General features: G+C 38.4%; 2 protein-coding genes and 1 pseudogene across 6 annotated transcripts; 1 reads left to right on the top strand and 2 right to left on the bottom strand.

Annotated features, from left to right (window-relative positions):
* Positions 1 to 118: 118 nt before the first annotated feature.
* On the bottom strand, positions 119 to 6,800 carry heatr4 (HEAT repeat containing 4). Of its 5 annotated transcripts, none has more exons than XM_058749980.1 (15): positions 6,689 to 6,800; positions 6,281 to 6,468; positions 5,532 to 6,067; positions 4,981 to 5,153; positions 4,673 to 4,849; positions 4,266 to 4,409; positions 3,779 to 3,955; positions 3,466 to 3,635; positions 2,774 to 2,878; positions 2,568 to 2,686; positions 2,313 to 2,493; positions 2,137 to 2,206; positions 643 to 832; positions 463 to 541; positions 119 to 304 (listed from the first exon to the last, which is right to left on the bottom strand). In XM_058749980.1, the coding sequence occupies exons 3-15, from the start codon at positions 6,035 to 6,037 to the stop codon at positions 212 to 214; spliced, it is 2,184 nt and encodes a 727-aa protein (XP_058605963.1). In that variant the 5' UTR covers positions 6,038 to 6,067; positions 6,281 to 6,468; positions 6,689 to 6,800; the 3' UTR covers positions 119 to 211. The 5 variants fall into 5 exon arrangements, with proteins under 5 accessions (XP_058605963.1, XP_058605966.1, XP_058605962.1 ...); XM_058749983.1 differs by having other exon boundaries at positions 5,532 to 5,629; positions 5,726 to 6,067; positions 6,281 to 6,796; XM_058749979.1 differs by having other exon boundaries at positions 6,281 to 6,796.
* Positions 6,801 to 7,286: 486 nt separating this feature from the next.
* Positions 7,287 to 9,153, top strand: LOC131523643 (uncharacterized; annotated as a pseudogene).
* A 2,121-nt stretch (positions 9,154 to 11,274) lies between these two features.
* Positions 11,275 to 17,096, bottom strand: si:dkey-13p1.4 (transmembrane protein 151B). Its single transcript, XM_058749723.1, has 2 exons — positions 16,694 to 17,096; positions 11,275 to 13,413 (listed from the first exon to the last, which is right to left on the bottom strand). The coding sequence occupies exons 1-2, from the start codon at positions 16,796 to 16,798 to the stop codon at positions 11,860 to 11,862; spliced, it is 1,659 nt and encodes a 552-aa protein (XP_058605706.1). The 5' UTR covers positions 16,799 to 17,096; the 3' UTR covers positions 11,275 to 11,859.
* Positions 17,097 to 18,569: the final 1,473 nt, after the last annotated feature.

The following is an 18,569-nucleotide window of genomic DNA, read 5'->3' as shown; positions in this document are numbered from 1 at the left end:
CTTTCCTTTTGCAGATACCTTAATATACCATCAGTGTAAAAAAAGTAGTGAACAGCAACATACCTGATTCATCAAAACAATTTTGGACATTATTAGCCTGATTGCTTGATCATCAGCAACTGCAGTTGATGATTTTTAGGTGAAACAACTTAAAAGATTCGATTCTGGCTTTATATTTTTTTGGTATAGTATGACAAATGAAACCATAAATTCAGTACAATAATTTTTGCTCTTGCTGCTTTCCCCTCTCTTCCATTAAGAGCACTTTCTGTGTAATGATGTGTTTTGTACACAACAGCTCCACCTACAGAACAAGAGAGGAAGTAACTTGCAGTTAGTGTGATGTTCAGAAATTCATTTCTAGAGCAGTGGTTTTCAACCAGGGGGCCACAGGATGACTTAAAAATTATTTAAATGAATGAATTATTATTACCCATAAAATCAAAATAAAGGGGAAATAACCTGGAGCTTTATCTCATGAATCTTGCTTTCGTTTCCCTTCAGACTGTATCCATGCTTTTTCAGGAGACTTTCAATGTGCCTTAGTAAGAAATATGGTTAAAGTAACATTCAAAAAACAATTTTACTTTCACGATTTTCATGTTTTACTTATAATGATTGTGTCCTAATCCAAGTACACACCTCTGCACCTCAGTGTTGGGTTCCAGTGCATAACGCTCCTGTAGGAAATGCTGTAACTCTGGACCCTTTGCACCTAAAGTACTCAGGGCTTTACAGGCAGCAATGCGCACACTGGGCTCCTCCTCATGATGTACAGCCCACATCAGCAACTCCTGGAGACCTGGGTTCATCCAACCTATTTTCCCTAAAGCTTAATTGATATAATAATAATTCCTTAATGCAATAATAAAAACAGTAACATTCATTATTAGACACAAAATGGCAGGACATTACCTGATTAAAGAAATTGCTCATCCAAAAATTAATGTTTGTTGAAATTTACTCATCCATGTTGTACATATATAAGTTTGTTTCTCCATCAGAACAGATGTACTTGTTCACCAATGGATCCTCTGCAGTGAATGGGTGGCATCAGAACGAGAGTCCAAACAGCTGAAGTAATCCACACGACTACAGTCCACCAATGAATTTCTTGTAAATTGAAAAGCTGTGTGTTTGTAGTAAACAAATCCATGTTTTAAATTTAAAGGGATAGTTCACCCAAAAATGAAAATTCTGTCATTAATTACTCACTTTATCTTTGGAACACAAATTAAGATATTTTTGATGAAATCCGAGAGCTCTCTGACCCTCCATAGACAGCAAGAGAACTACCACAATCAAGGCACAGAAACGTAGTAAGGACATCATTAAAATAGTCCATGTGACATCAGTGGTTCAACCGCAAAGAATTGTTGAATAAAGTTGTTATTTTTGTTTTCTTTCCACACAAAAAGTATTCTCGTAGCTTTATAAAATTACGGTTGAACCACTGATGTCACATGGACTACTTCACTTCTCACCTTTTATTTTAATGATGTCCTTACTATGTTTCTGTGCCTTTATCATGGTAGTACCCCTGCTGTCTGGAGGGTCAGAAAGCTCTCAATTCATCAAATATATCTTAATTTGTGTTATGGGTTTGGAATGACATGAGGGAGAGTAATTAATGACAGAATTTTCATTTCTGGGTTAGCTATCCCTTAAAAACAAAACTTCTGGTGAAAATACTTGTTCATAATCCATATTAACATCTCCACCCTGTTGTCTTCTCACATCAAAATCCATTGACATTTGTTTAGAACTGCTTTGGACTGTTTTTGCTTGTAAACGGTGCTTGATCTGTGCATATTTCTCTCCTGATTCAGCTGAGATGATGTTTTCACTGGAGAAAGCAATATTATAAATAGAGGACTCATATTTTCGCTGGAAGCAATGGTTTGACTGGAACCACGGGGATTACTTGTGGATTATTGTGATGTTTTTATCAGCAGTTTGGACTCTCATTCTGACGGCACCCATTCACTGCAGGAGATCCACTGGTGAGCAATTGATGAAACGCTAAATGTCTCCGTCACGATGAAGAAACAACCTCATCTACATCATAGATGGCCTGAGAGTAAATCAATTTTCAGCAATTTTTTTGGTGAACTTTTTATTTATTTTCACACTTACCATTAATAGCTTCCACTTTCACCTCCCACAATGGATCATTCTGCATCAGGTTAATTAGCTGATCCAGGACCTGTGAACATGTTTTATGTGGTCATTTGAGTGAACCCTCAATTTCTTTTTCACAGTCTTTTATTGTCCGTATGCCATCAAAGATCTATTGTGCTTTACTTCCTCACCAACTGGTCATCCATCATTAGAGATGCTGCAGTCAAGCAAGCTTGTTTGCGCACAGCCACAAAGTCATCATTAAAGCACTGCAGAAAAGTAGGCAGTAGCTTGGGTGACATTATATTGAGCTGGCCAATGAAAATCAGCGCTTCCACCTGCCAAGCAGTTGGACCCTCCTCCAGCTTTGCACTGTGGAGATATTGCGTGTTAAGAATAAACTGAATCCAAACCCTCTGATATGTCTGTTGGGTAGAGATAGTCACCTCAGCTCACTGTGCATCTCTCTGGCCACATCCATTTTACTCAGTGCCAGTGCTGCAGCGTGACGAACGGCACAGCTCCAGTCGTTCCACATCATGTATATCAGTTTGTTGCAAAGATCCTGCATGAAAAGCAAAAGTATTTTCCACAACCATATGTTGTTTATGTTTAGATATGTAGATGTCTGAAATTTGGAATTACATGATACCTTGTTTATCGGACTTCTGAGTTGTGCAATGGTAGTACAAGCCTGAACTCGTGTTCTCCAGTTAGCACTGTTTAACTCTTCTGCCAGAAGAGAGCGCACTAGTGTCTGGATGGGAAACGCCATGCAAAAGTTGAGTAGAAAGATTTTTTTTAAAGAAATTAATTGTTTTATTCAGCAAGGATGCATTAAATTGATCAAACAGTTAGGATATCTATAATGTCACCATTTTTTTCCTATTTCAAATAAATGCTGTTCTTTTGAACTTCGTATTCATCCAAGAATTCTCAAAAAAACATGGTTTCCACAAAAATATTCATTGGCAACATTGATAATAAAAAACATTTCTTGAGCACTAAATCAGCATATTAGAATGATTTCTGAAGGATCACGAGACACTGAAGACTTGACTATCACAGGAATAAATTACATTTCAAAATTGATTAAAATATATTAAAAAGTAAGTTTAAAGTGTAATAATATTTCAATATTGTAGTTTTAACTATATTTTTGATCAAATAAATGCGGCCTTGGTCAGCATAAGAGACTTCTTTCAAAAACAAAATCTTACAAACCCCAAACTTTTAAACAGTGGTGTCTGAAAGATGATTTTATGTGAATAAGATGAACTAGTTTACCTCGTGCATGCATAAATGATATAATATTTTACTCAAAAACCACTGAGAGCCACTCACAGTCTTGCTGCTAATGTTGGAGAGAAACATCATAGATTGCTCGTGATCTGAAGGAGCGTCTTTGAGAAAGTGCTGTGACAGGAGTCTCTGTATGACAGCTTGACTCGCATCACCGTCTATCGCCAAGCACTGTGCTGCCACCCAGCTGTCTGCACCTGTGCCAGAAGGGTCTGAGTCATAACATACGATGGTCATTTAGAGTCAACATCTGAGTAGAACAGACAGCTTTACCTGTGACATTAATGTTTGTTAGTAATTTAAGTTATTTTAATTGACATTTTTAGGTTTCAGGCATTGGTATCCTTCCACAGACCTTGCTTCAAAGTGCTTCGTAGTATGTCTCTGGCGCGAGCGTTAGGTGTCCTCATGGCATACTGGCACACTGCAGCAGCCATCTGAACTCTCTTCACTGGGTCATCAAGCGCTGAGACAATGAGAGCCTGCAGCTCCTGAGGATCTGCCTTCAATTTGCATCCCTTACTATGTTGACCTGAGTAAAGAAGAAATAAGCTATGACTTTTTGAGTAATATTACATACTATTATTTATTTATTTATTTATTTTCTACCTTATTTAATTAATGCTTTAAAAGAGTTTGCATATTATATACAGTATATATATACATATATACTGTATATATATATATATATATATATATATATATGTGTGTGTGTGTGTGTGTGTGTGTGTGTGCATTAATAAAATTATGAATTCTTACTGAACCCAAACATTTGAATGGTATATTATGTTACGATATATTTTGTATGCATTGAAAAATGTGTTTTTAGCTAACAGATTAACCTGCTTTGCCTGGGTCAAGCTCTTCTTTTGGTCCATTAATTGCTCCCAATGCACAAGTTAAGATGGCCTCCAGCCGCGCTGGGTAATTAGGGTCACTAAGAGCCCTTTTTAGGTCCTTGATGGTCACTCTCTGCAAGGGCAACTCTAGATGAAACAAATAATGATTTTCCAAAAGGGGTTTCCATGTGAGCAATCGATGCAAAAACAATCAAATGTATGCAGGTATCCAAGGTACTTTCCTGCAAATAACACACACACATCTATCTATAGCTAACAATGTTTTTTTCGTAAGTGTATTACTTAATAAACTTAACAAAAGTGTAATTTATTAATAGACTATAAATATAACCATTGATAATAAGATATGTAGAGGTATAGCACACAGAGCTGTGAAAAGAAACACCTACTGATGTTGCAGGCATTCCTCCATTGATCAACTGCATAGCGAAGTGTAGAAAGTTCAGCCACAGACAGTTTGGGCATCTCAGAGTCCTGTCCGCTGAAATCAGGAGGTCTGAGACCCTGCTTTAGGACATAGTCAATTTTGGTGGGCTGATCCATCCATCGCTGTTCTGCTCTTACAGCTATGGAAAGCAAATGGAAGACAGAAATGTAAATATTTGAGGCTTTCCATGTCACAATGACATTTTTAACTCTAATACTGTACTTCAACTGTAAGTAAACAGTCACATTCAAGATACATGTGTAAGTCTACCTGAGAAGATCTCCTGTTCAGAGATGTTCTTTGAGACAGCTCGTGGATTCAAGATGTCCTGTAGCCGAGGGGCCTGTGGGATCTCAATGTGCTTGGTGGTCACAGTGGTTGCTGTCTTATTTAAGCGGTTCTGCACATCTGTGCTTACTGGAGAGAGCACATAACCTGGTATTCTGTTGAATAAGGACAGACACCACAAAAATCTATAAGTGTGGCTTAGCCCTTGGACTAATTAGGTGTATGCATTAAAGGATAGTCTATGCAAAAATGAAAATTCTCTCATCATTTACTCATCCGCATGTCATTACAAACCTATATGCATTTTTTTCTCCTGCGGAACACAAATAAATAAGAATATTGGTGACCAAACGGTTTCGGTTCCCATTGACTTTCACTATTTTTGTCCATACAATGGAAGGGAAAACGAACGGAAACTGTTTGGTTACCTACATTCTTCAAAACATTTTCTTCTATGTTCCACAGAAGAAATTTTTTGGTGGACTATCCCTTTAAGGGTGATGTATTTAGAAATGATGAAGTAATAGTCCTACCTTTGTTGTTTCCTCAGCTGTAATAGTTGCCCCGTATTATTTTGTGCAAACTCCTGCCACCTGCTGCTCTGGGCTTCACAATCCTCTGTTGAGGATTCCTTCAGACAGGTGTGCACATTCAACACCCTGAACGCATTTGTTATTCTAAACACATCATACATCTTGCTTTGATCACTAAGACTTAAGAAAGGTACCTTAGTGTTCACTGCAGGAGTCTGTACTGAAATTCTACCTTCTTCTTGGGTTAACCGATTGATGTCGCAGGCTATTTCATTGTTCTCATGCCTCTTTATTTTCTTTAATCTGGTAACTGGTGCTAAGGGGCCTGTGGCATGAAAAAGCCAGCTAAAGTCAGCTTTTCTGTATGAAATGGCCCCCATCTCGTCCATAACTTCTTTGGAGAAAGAAAGCATTTGGCTTGCATTATTCAGAAGCTGTTTGTACAGACGGTCCTCTCTGCGCTTGCTGTGGTGCTCTGGTCTCCGTTTTACATGCTGTAAATTCATGATTCTCAGTGAGGCCTTATGGGAAATAGTCTATAAAAGGAAACGATGATCAAATAGAAATTGATTATTTGATTCTTAAAGCCTGCTGGCTTAAAAGCAAAAGAAAGATAGCTTCCGTTTTAAACCACTACATAAAAAGAACCAATTGAAAATGATAAAGGTGCGAAATAAATAAATAAACAAATAAATACAAAAATGAAAATAAAAAAAGTGCAACCTTGGCTATTATGAGAAGTCACCTACCGACACACTGCACAATCACGTCAGAGCTCACGCTGAAAAGTTTTTATTTTTCAAAGCAGTTTATATCAAAGAAGAAAAGAAAAGCAGTTCCCAGACGAAGGCAAAGTTAGTTACAGCTCTGGCACGCAGCTCTCAAATGTTGGCATAGCAACAAGACGCGCTTGTTTTGGCTGCAGACAGAGCGACCGCTGTGGAGATTTGATTCATCCCAGTGAGTCAAATATGTTGAATCAGTTCACCAAAAAGATGTCTTTAGGGGCCAGTAGTTGGCGACATGTTTTAGTCATTATATGAATGCGTCATTATTGCTACATGATGCATTCGCTTTGTTGTAAGCAACAACTTAATAAATGGTAAAACTTTCAGTAATGTTCATACGTCATTGTAATTGTGTCATCATTTACTTACATGCATAACCCCCCTCACTCCCCTCACGAGATTGACTTAAAAATACTACATAGCCTACAACAATATTCATTATTCACTCAGGAACCAGATGTGTCGTCTGGTGGGAACGTGACATCAGCAACGCAATGCATTTTGGGACTTAGGGACACAGACGCTGCTGGTGTTTGCTTTATATCAAATGATTAATCGCGATTAATCGCATCTAAAATAAAAGTTTTTGTATGCATAATATATGTTCTGTGTATATTTATTATGTATATATAAATACATACACATGCATGCATATATTTTGAAAATATTTACATGTCTATATTTATATTCATAAAATTTATATTAGAAATAAATATATTTAATATATAAACATATATATATAAACATAATATATTTTCCTGAAATATATCCATGCATGTGTGTATATTTATATATATACATAATAAATATACACAGCACACATACATATATTATGTAAATAAAAACTTTTATTTTGGATGCGATTAATCGTTTGACAGCACTACTTTGTACAGCTAAAAAATATGTTACAATGGTGAAAGCTTGTTGTGTAATTAACTGCCATAATCGCACTCACGACCGGCGTGGAAACCGAATCTCAAATGGATTGAGATTTTTCAGCTTTCCTGCCTGGAAACAGCACCTTGGATCTCAGGTCTCTGATTTAACAAAGCGGCGTCGCATGGCTTGGGTAGCAGCAGTAAGAAGGAAAACCATTACCTTCAACAACATTTCCCGAAATACGCTTGTTTGTTCATGGCATTTTCACAAAGGTAAGTTATAACAAAACAGGTCTAACTTTTTTGTTGATTTTACCACTAGCAGTGCAAACATGGAGTTGTTGTTACACCGCTAACTTCAGCAGCTGACTGTCAGGGTTCTGTCACTTTGGTCTGGTTTATTCTTGGTTATGTGACAGAACCCTGACACTCGTGTATCTTGTTTTTGTGTGAGCATGCGATTCCAGTTTGCTCGGGCCACACGCGCTCTCTTCATTTCCTCACCATACACTCTTCTCTCGTGTCTTCGTTGGTTGTGTCCACGTCTCAGTTTCCCCCCATGAGGTTGTTTTGTTTGTTTCTGTTTTGTCTTGCTTTATTATCAATAAAGCCCTTTGCTTTCTGCGTTTGCGTCCTTGCATTATCGTTACCTGCAATCCTGACAAACACTGGTAACTGGCTGAATAACTGCATAACTAATGAAATAATTTGATCTTTTATTTTTAGGCAAACCAGCCTATGAAATGCTAGAGTGCGATCCTGACTGGGTACCATCATTGCATCTCGGGCACACAGAAGTTAAAGCAACTCTCCCTGGGCGGGTTAACCAGAGTACAAGGAGACTGCAAGCTGTCACAGGGGATCGTGCTGCACCTGCACCACTAGATGTAGCTGGCCAGAGACTGAAGGATGAAGCTGCAACAGCAGATGATGCTTCACAAATGGATGACGCAGAGTCAAATTACAACACTGCAGAACAGCAGGAATGCCATCTTTGTAGTTGCAGGCATGCTGAAATTAACCGCTTGTTGGAGGAGAACAGGAGACTGAAGGAAGAGTTTGCTCAAAAGAAGATGGATGAGGATTTTTTTTTAAAGATGATGATGCAACGGTGAAGTATTACACTGGGCTTCCATGTCTTGCACTTCTGATTGGTGTGTTGACACAGCTTCTTCCCTGCCTGTCACAGACTGGCTGAAAACTCTCACTTTTTCAGATGCTCCTTTCTACACTGATGTGCCTCGGGTTGAATCTCCCAATACAGCACATTGCATACCTCTTCTCTGTGGATCGAAAGACTGTGTCCACCACATTCAGAGATACCATAGGTACAATGTTTAAACATCTCAAACCCTTGGTGCACTGGCCAGAGAGACATTGCTTGCAGGCTACCATGCCACATCAGTTTGTAGAGGCTTTTGGCAATTGAGTAGCAGTTATTGTGGACTGCTTTGAAATTCGCATTGAAAGAGCATCAAATCTCAAAGCTAGAGCGCAGACATTTTCCCACTACAAACACCAGCACACCCTAAAGTATCTCATTGGCATTACACCACGAGGATCTATCTCTTTCGTTTCCCAAGAGTGGGGAGGTCGTGTCAGTGACAAGCATGTGACCGAGAATAGTGGTCTTCTTAATAAACTAATGCCTGGGGACTTGGTGTTGGCAGGTCGCGGATTTGACATCAGAGACTATGTTGGACTCATGTGTGAAGAAGTGAAAATACGCAGCCAGCTGGATGCAAAAGATTTGGAGGAAACCGCCGGATAGTTCACCTCAGGGTTCATGTGGAGAGGGTGTTTAGATGTGTACGCACAACGTACACCATACTAAACAGAATTGTACCAGTCAGCATGGTACTCCCATGTCAAGGTGAAGACATGACGTTTCTGGACAAGACTGTGACATGCTGTGCCTTGACTAATTTGTGCCCCAGGGTTGTTATGAAACCATAAACTATGGCATTAAACTAGGGATGTTAAATCAATTGATCTTGATTAATCGCAAGCAAAATAAAAGTTTGTGTTGATCGATGTTTGTGTACTGTGTATATTTAAATGTATATATAAATACACATGCATACATGTGTGTATACATAAGAAATATTTACATGTGTACACATCATTTATATGTATACATATAAATTTACACAAACGTACATTATATAAACGACTTTTATTTTGGATGCGATAAATCGATTTGACAGCCTTTAATAGGGATGTAACGATTAACCGCAAGCCAGTTGAAAATCGATTCAAATATGTGAGGATTCAAATCGGTTGAGATGTTAAACAAATCGCGATTCAATTAGGGGTAGGAGTTTATATAAATGTATGTCTGAGGGGAACTTATAATATTAAAGTTCATAAGTGCAGCGTTGCTTTGTTTACAGCGGAAACCAAGGAAACGCTTAAAGCGCCACCTGCTGGCAGAGAGTGAATCTGCGTCTCATTCAGCTCGTCTGCTGTTTCTATGTATAGTTTTACACTTGTCTGGATCATGATTAAAATGCAGTGGTTGCCTCTAATTTTAAATGGAAAGAGCACAGATAAAGCCTTATTTTGTTTTTATTAAGAGATTTCTTTTATTTATGATACTTATTTATTTGATTTGGGGCTTGTTTTAAAATTTCAATTTAGTTTTGTTATTTACATTTACATTATATTTAGCCTACATTTTGTTATTTAGCAGACGCTTTTGTCCAAAGCGACTTACAAATGAGGACAATAGAAGCAATCAAAACCAACAAAAGAGCAATAATATGCGAGTGCTATATTAGTATATTATTATAGTGTTATATTTCAGTTTCACAAAGAAACGTGCAGCATTTTGTCCAAGCAATAATAAAAGGACATATTTAATTTAAAATTGGTCTTAAATCTCAATCGAATGAATCGAATCGAATCGTGAGTTGAGTGAATCGTTACATCCCTACCTATGCACGAACAGCATATCCTGCATTATCAGTGTTAAACCCATCCATTTGTAAATTGCAGGTGGGCCTCGAATTGCTCAAATGTGTACGCCACAAACAAGGTAAGAAAATACATCAGGGAAGGTTACGTGTGGTAGCTCGTTAAGATCACTGGACCACTCTTTGTGTTCGTATGGAACGAGTTCGTTGATTGTCTCGATTTTTTTCTAAGCACCGCAGCTTTGCTTCCTTGTTAAGTTTTTCTTTACATGTAATCTTACACTTGATCATCATGGTTCGGTCCATTGTTATTTCTGTTTATTATCGTTGTGTACTAATATCCTGACAGCTGACAAGCGTGTCCCCAAACATGGCCGCGACTACCCAGAATGCAATGCGCAGTGACATCCCAAGCTCTATTCTTTGGAGGTAGGAAAACAATCACTTACATACTTCATTCAGCACTAAATATAGGTTATGGGTCAGTGCATAAAGTTAACAAGAGAAAGTTGTTCACGAAAAATATTCATTTAATAGCAAGTAAAATAGTCGCTTTCTGGTGTAGGATTCACAGTACGTACACACCGATAAGGTTTGGTAGAGAGATAAAATCAGATGAATAAAACAGTTGGAAGACATTTTCATGTTTTAACGTTGGAGCAATTTTATTCTGCACTATATTTTTAACAGTCACTGCCATTTCAACAGCATTTCTTGACTTTCTCACATCCATACTTCAAACATACAGGTCAGGCCATAAGGGGGATTGTTATATGATGGGTCTCTCTCATTTGATGAGCCAGTGTTGTTCAAATGTGATGTCTTCTGTTACAGAGACACCCACTAATGATATACCAAGGTGAGATGACCACATTGCTGTTTCTGGGAACCTTTTTAGAAGGAGAGTTTCCAAAAAGCTGCATACATAATCACTTGCTTTCTTGAGACAACGTGAGCAAATTGCCATGCAACCTTTGCTTATATAAACCAGACATCAAAGACAATTCTTGATGCCAGCATACTCATTCGGTGTGTTTATATTCATTAGCATTAACAAAATAAAATAATAATGAAAATGACAGCTATAATAATAATAATTTTTGTCTTTAATTATATATATTATAATATATATATGTATGTATGTATGTGTGTGTGTGTGTGTGTGTGTGTGTGTATATATATAATGTGTGTGTGTTCATAAATAAAACTTATGTTTATATATAACTTATATAATTATTTTTCTTTAAAAAACATTTCAGATTAGTAACAAAGGCAAAATGGCAGCTATTATTATTTTTTATTTTCTCTCTTTCTCTCTTAGAGCAAGTCAGCAGTTATAACTCTTTCCTTCAGTGACCACAAACATTTATTAAAAGCAATGCATGTTTTTGACGTAAAATATATGTGAAATGTGTTGAAAGATTTTCTTTTTTATATGAATTTATTAAAGCTGGCATATCTGTCAGCCAGCTGTTCATAAATAGTATGAAAAGCTGGTTCTATTTATTGATAATTCCAATCCAGCCCTTTAATTGAAATCAAAATGTAAACATAAAAGTCTTCAGTGCTGCACTGAATAAGCCACATTTCTAATTTTGCACATGTTAGCTGTTAGAGCAAGACAAAGTTCATGAGAATACACTTCATCAGTTCGGCATCAAGCAACAGCCATCAAGTTCACTTTCTGCATAGTGCAAATAATAATGTTCTATCGCTGAATTAGTCAGCTTGACCACGTCAAGCCACTTTAAACCGAAGTCTCCACACAACAGGAGCCTCTCCGAACATAATATCTCCTCACCTCAGAGGAGTCCCCACAGCCCTCAGGCCGATGTACAATGAGGACTGGGAAAAAGCGGGCGTCTTGGTAGTTTGGCGGGCTGTCATTAAGCGCAAGCTGACTGGTGTAAGACCTGCAGCACTGTTCATCGGGGCAGCAGCGCTCTGTAAGTGTACTACTGCGGCTCCTCCACAGTCCCACGGTGCGCCTGGAGCCATACATACGGCACAGTGAGAAGTGCGAGGTGTCCAGGGACAAACGGGAGTGGAAGGTGTGGCGGGAGAAGATGGAAGAACAGCTAGAGCTGATAGTCGGCCGTCTTCGCCCGCCTTCATGTTGGCAACAGTGCTCACAGTTCTGCACCAGTGTCCCGTAGCTCTGCGCCGAGCAGCTGTCCAACAGCAAGTGGTTGGAGGAAATGCTGTCTCTGTGGTTTGACCCAGAAGTCCCCAGGTTCATCAGCATGGCCTCTGAGTAGCTTGGTATAAGCTGGCGGTTTGAGCGAATGTGCCATTCCAGCTCCGTACTGTCAACGGTTTCTGCTCTCGGAAGGCCGTAGCGAGTGTTTCTCGAGGTGGCGTCGGCGTCTGGAGATGGGCTGTTGTTGCTATACTCTAGTCCGAAGAGTTTCTCGACTTGGTAGTGCACAAACGCCGTGCGGTACTCGATCAGAACTCGCAGTGGCCAGGAGAGCATGAGGAGAGCCGCCAACCAGAAGGTGACCCGCGAGGTGTACCATGGCATTTGGTCGGGATCCACGTAAGCGATGAGGTGCTCTTTAAAGTCGACGTTCTTCAGCAGCATGCCTTCACGGGCTTCCATGTAGTCATCCAGTCCCTCGATTTCCGAGAAGAACCTGGCTCGTTGATTGAGGTAAGCATTTTCAGGTCCTGCTCCTGTAAAGCTGAAGCACTTGGAGAAATGCAACCGTGTCGCCGCGTGACCCTCCAGTCCGCGCAAGTTGCGCGAGACGTCTCTCATTCCGCAGCGACTGTAGTCAAACTCGCCCTCGGCCACATGTGTGTTAACACGCTCGTGATAAACCTGCGTGGTCGTGTAGGCATCTCCATTCCGGTAACGCGTTACTTGTCGAGTCCTGCGTACGAAATGGTAACTGATGGCTTTCCACCATACGCACGGTCGGGCTTGACGCATGCGCAGAACCCTGTCATACACACTCTCTACATTGGCCTTGCACTGTAACTCGCTGCGGGCGCGACAGTGCCAGCACTCCATGAGGTAAACGGCGTAGAGCATGAGCAGGAAGGCCAAGGGGATGTATACATAACCGTCAGAGCAAGGGCTGTCGTGGTATATCATGGCGCGTCCTCCTCCTCTGAGAGAGTTCATTGAGGCTGTGAGGGAAGTACTGGAAGAATCGAAGCTCAGCTTGGTGACCTGGGTGAGCTGACACCAGGTCACGGCACCCAGACAGCTGTACATGAGCAGCGAAAGGAGGAGGCATCGCCAATGCGTCTCACGGCACATAGAGGCACTTAGGGACTGCTTTATTGGCCATTGCTACAAGGAATAATGAGAAAGAGAAATAGTAATAAGCATATTGTAAGGCACACAGGTCTTGCTGTGTATACTTTGAATAAGAAAACAAGAGGTAATGAATACAATACAAACCATCAGAGATTTAATGTCACTTATATGAGGACATTTTTAGATCAGTTCTTTTAACTAAAATTAAAACTATTAAACAACGTTTTTGGTAATTGAAATAAAGCTGAAAAATAACAATAACAAAAAAAATATATAAATATTATATGAAAAACTTAATAAATAGAAATGTCGCCTTACCAACTAACTGAAATAAGTTGAAGTTGTAGTACTAAAAAGACTAAAACTTAAAAAAGAATTAAAGCTAAACAGAAAAATAAAAACAAACAAAATTACTAGGGATGTCCTGATCAGGTTTTTTGTGCCCCCGATCTGAGTCATTGGAAAACAAGTATCTGCCGATACCAAGTCCCGATCCGATATTTGTATATTACATTAATGTATGTTTGATGCACACTTAAAGTACATTAAAGTTATTAAAATCAATCCACTGTATACAGAGCTGTGCAGAGAGTAAAAGAAATATATGTATGTTTATGTATATATATATATATATATATATATGACAAGATACACTATGTGCACACACTGTATACAGACATTGGCAGATGTAAACATGCTATGGTAGACATTGTAAATAGGCTTTGATAAGAAATTGTTGAATAAAGTCACTTTTCTTTTTTTTTTGCGCACAAAAAGTATTCTTGTAGCTTCAAAAAATTACGGTTGAACCACTAATGTCACATGGACTATTTTATCGATGTCCTTACTACCGTTCTGGGCCTTAAACTTGATACTTGCGTTGCTGTCTATGCAGGGTCAGAAAGCTCTCGGATTTCATAAAAAATATATTCATTTGTGTTCTGAAGATGAACGAAGGTCTTACGGGTTTGGAACAACATGAGGGTGAGAAATATTGGCAGAATTTTCATTTTAGGGTGAACTAACCCTTAAAATAAATAAAATACATTTGATGGACATTCATTTGAGTCTAATTCAAATAAAGTGCAGACAACGCTCTGACAGTAAACCCTTAACATGATGACTAGAGGGATATAGATCTATGTGAGAAAGTGGGGCCTGACAAGACTAAGGATTTGTTGCAATCCCTCAGTTCAAACTTAATTACTTACAGTACCTCCTGGCACAACGTCTTCAGATTATGCCTATTAAACATAAGACAAGCACTCACTACCTTCAGATAACTGACCTGTATTAAACTGGTTAACCATTTGAACATTTTACAGGTAATTCCATTTTTATGATGCTATGTATTCCACAATTTTCCGCATCATGAAAATCATAGAGCACTGTGTATCCAGGCATTGATATGAATGAAGCAAAACATGGTGGATGTCATTGCAACTTTGTCTTGAGTCTTCAATCAATGCCAGACAAAATCTATCAAATTGCTTTTTGTTATATTCAAAACCTGCAGGAGAGTAGCTCTTTTGTGTGCTAACTTTGGACTTGGTACACCTCTTTGCCAAAGCACAGAAGTTGTTTGTAAGTGGAAAAGGACCTTTGAGTTTGTGGGTTTGAATCTCAATCAAGGGTGCTGAGCTGAATACAAATTATGTTGAAAATGTCAGTTATTACTGTAAGTTCACTGAATAAAACATACTAAGAGGCTAATTTGATTTAAATTAACTGATCAAAAATCTGAGAAGTTTGTTTTGAGTATAAAATTGACTCAGTATCTGACATGGTATCTGTATGAGAAAGTACGCTGTTCTCCCATAAGTGTCTGTACATTTCAGCAGCCAATACCACAGCTTCTGATATTTATAAGGGTTGAAAGGCTTTTAAAGAGGGGAGAGTGAGGTGCAACATCAATAATGGAAATCCCACATGAAAGAGAATACTGTGACAGAGCTAACAGTCAGCCATTCAAAAACATACTGTAGAAAAACGGCTCTTACCCTCACTGCTCTTGGATAAGTGAAACTTTGGACATAATATGGTTGTGATCTAAGATGCCTAAGCAGATTACATGAAACTTGATGATGACTTCAGGAATACTGAATGTGGTGCACTGATTTTGTTTGTCGGTTTACTGTGGTACCATCTCAAAAATGAAGTTTAATTTGAAGCAACTGCTCAAAATTAAAATACAAACAACAAACATTCCTTCACCAGCCTTGAATCCTCTTCAATGAAGTTTTTAGTTAAAGTAATTAAATGTTTTATTAAATCAAATTTGTGCAGCATAATTAATATATTTAATAGTGTTATATAATAATGTTGATTTCACTTGGTCTACAGCAGTACATTTTTATATAGTAGTTTACTAATGTAGATAAAGAATAACATCTTAAAAAATACCAAGTGAAATCGACGTACCAGTTTAAATGTCATTTTTAGAGAAGATCAAATCACAGTCCTGAGTTCCAGCAAACAGGATTTGTGTGAAAGATGAGCTAAGGGACATTCACAGAACTGTCAGGCCATTCCAGAAGGCTTCACAAGGCAATATGCACCAATAAATTAATATCAGAGATGCAGGTTGGAATCAGCAACAGTGGCAGGCTATTTAACGTGACAGGTGAAAGGTTTTATCTAAAATACTGAGTTAAACATATCTGCTCTAACTCCCTGTGGTGAGAGTGATTCTCAAGCTAACAGGCATATAATCTTTTCCACAGTGGCAATTCCATAATTACAGCAGTGTAGAGGTGTTGATCAATGCACAAATCGGCTGAGTGCAGTGAATATAACAACAGATTTAGAGCTATACCTGATGTAAAATGCAATTTAAACCTGTTTGTCCTTCTTGGAGTCTTGTCAAATTTATTGTCATTATGGAATTTGTGCATCAAGCAGCAGTAGCGTGATTTTAATACCACCACAAAAATTAAGTGTAAATCATAGCCTAAATTAGATTAAAGCATTGCATCCTAGTGGGTTTATTACTCTGGATGTGCAGTCAGTGATCTTTGACTACTGGATGATTATCAATAGCCTAACTTGTGCACCATAAAGTTTATGCATCAACTGGAAGCAGAGGAATTGCTTGAAAAACGTTATTACATTTAACAGTTTCTTTTAAACAACAAATATAAGTGAATTTACAATAACATTTCTCAATCTCAGACATACCTTTACTGTGACCAGCCATTTACTGGAACAAGTCAAACCACACTACAAGGGAGTCTACAAGGGGTTATAATGCAGAAATCCCATCTCCTCCATGGTGACTATGGTACATCTAGTACTCATAAGACTCATCTCATACCTCTTCCAGCACATCGAGACTGGCCGGTGTCTCCGCGCCACCATCTGGGGTGCTTGGCGCTGTGTCCTCCGCAGTAGTATCAGTTTCCAGATCTAGAGACAACATCCTGCGGCAGGTGTAACATTGCAGTCAAATATGTTATCTGCAATACGCCGCTTTTCTCAATGAAACACGCTTCAGCAGGACGTTGTTTTGTCCGGCGGTGCTGTGTTTGGGATGGATGCCAGGAACGCCGGGGATCCCGCTCTGGGTGTTCCCATTCAGGCAGACTGGGGGGCGGAGACCGCGGGGAGACTGCGGAGGACCGAGAAAAAAAACCGACAACCGCTCTCCAAAGTCTCATGGAGACCGAAGCTGATTCTTTGATTTGTGTTTATACTGAACTCACTGAACTGCGCGAGATGTGATCAGCATAATTAGATAAAGATGTTGCTTGTTTTGCCATGTTTTGTCATAAATAGGGTCTGTGAAGATATTCAACATAAATTTAACTAGCTATTAACAAATTTCTAACTTATTAAATTTTAAGCATTTTATAGGGTAGAAATGTTTTAAAAGTTAATTCCCTGCTAAGATATTCATATATAGCCTAGTTCATGAACTTATTAGATAGAATAATGATAACTATAAGCCTATGTGATGATAAACAGATGTACATGTATAAACTGCCAAAGTGATCAGAGGAAAGCCAGAGATACTCAGACATGCATCTCTATAATAAGCTTCTCTAAGGATATTCTTGTTCAAATATGATTTATGTTATCCTCTCTAGCTATATCAAGCCTCTTCGTCGTTGATATATTTAATATTTTTTAAATATAAAATAAATTAATATTATAATATAATTCAATGTAATATAATTTCAACGATAGAAAAGGGAAATAAAATAAGGGGCGTAGCCACGGGTGTGCCAGGGTGTGCCGGTGCCACCCACAGTGGAAAAACAGATGCAGAATTATTATTTTTTTAATCGTAATAAACATGGGCGGCGCTAAGGAGGGGCTAGCAGATGCTTCAGCACCCCCAAGAAAGAACAAAGCACTGCCATAGCACCCATAAGAAATGAAATAAAATAAAAACATTTGACTCATTATGCATTCATAACTCGTGCATTGCAATATAACGTGACGTGATTAGCAGGGGCACTTTTCGAATTGTCAGCATTTTATTAAAAAAATGGATCGGTTCCTTGTGCCAAGTAGGCCTGTCCCCGACTAAAGATTTCACCAGTCACTTAATATAATAACCTAGGCTATACCGTCCTTTAATATATAGGCGTATAGCCTATTCCGCGCTCAAGCACACGTAAAAAACTTGCAATGGCAAAAGTAGTCTAATGATTATGAATATGTTGGGGGAAAGGGAAAAGAAAACATTTTAATTATTTGTTAATAAACTAGTGATTTCTTCTCAGTCAGTGTCGGCTGAAAAGATAAAGTTGCCGTATGCGACGCTGCACTCGCCATCTCCACATGAACTTTAATAAAGAAATGCACCTTTTCATTCCGACTACGTAATTAGAGATGTTATATATTTTTACAGGCTATATCAGCCCAGTCTGTTCTGTTCTGTAACGTTAGTAATACACAGTCTTGGTGTTTTTTTTTGTTTTTTTTTTGCACATTAATCTGACATTAAATGTGGCACACCCAGTTTTTCTGATGCACACCCAGAGTCTCTTTTCTGGCTACGCTCCTGGGTTCTAGTAATGTAAATAAAAAGAAAATTAAGAATTATATAATAAAACTAAGTGCGCTATTTTGTGTTATATATTTATATAATTTAATAACGATTAAATATTTTATGTAAAAAGAGAGAAAAAAAGCTCTTAAACCGACAAGGCTTTTATTTTGTAATGGCTACACATAACCCGGAA

The sequence above is a fragment of the Onychostoma macrolepis genome, chromosome 17 (genome assembly GCF_012432095.1).
Source record: "Onychostoma macrolepis isolate SWU-2019 chromosome 17, ASM1243209v1, whole genome shotgun sequence".
Classification (NCBI taxonomy): Eukaryota; Metazoa; Chordata; class Actinopteri; order Cypriniformes; family Cyprinidae; genus Onychostoma; species Onychostoma macrolepis.
This window is presented reverse-complemented; position numbering and strand designations above follow the sequence as displayed.

Bases quoted from the DNA above. Each gene is read 5' to 3' on its own strand.
- heatr4 (XM_058749980.1), bottom strand. From the start codon at position 6,037: ATGAATTTACAGCATGTAAAACGGAGACCAGAGCACCACAGCAAGCGC. The intron at 4,410-4,672 runs GTAGGTGTTTCT...TGTTTCATCTAG, and splicing joins GAGGAATGCCTGCAACATCA to AGTTGCCCTTGCAGAGAGTG. The intron at 2,207-2,312 runs GTGAGGAAGTAA...ACATGTTCACAG, and splicing joins TAATGATGGATGACCAGTTG to GTCCTGGATCAGCTAATTAA.
- si:dkey-13p1.4 (XM_058749723.1), bottom strand. From the start codon at position 16,798: ATGTTGTCTCTAGATCTGGAAACTGATACTACTGCGGAGGACACAGCG. The intron at 13,414-16,693 runs GTATGAGATGAG...TATTCCTTGTAG, and splicing joins GTCTCGATGTGCTGGAAGAG to CAATGGCCAATAAAGCAGTC.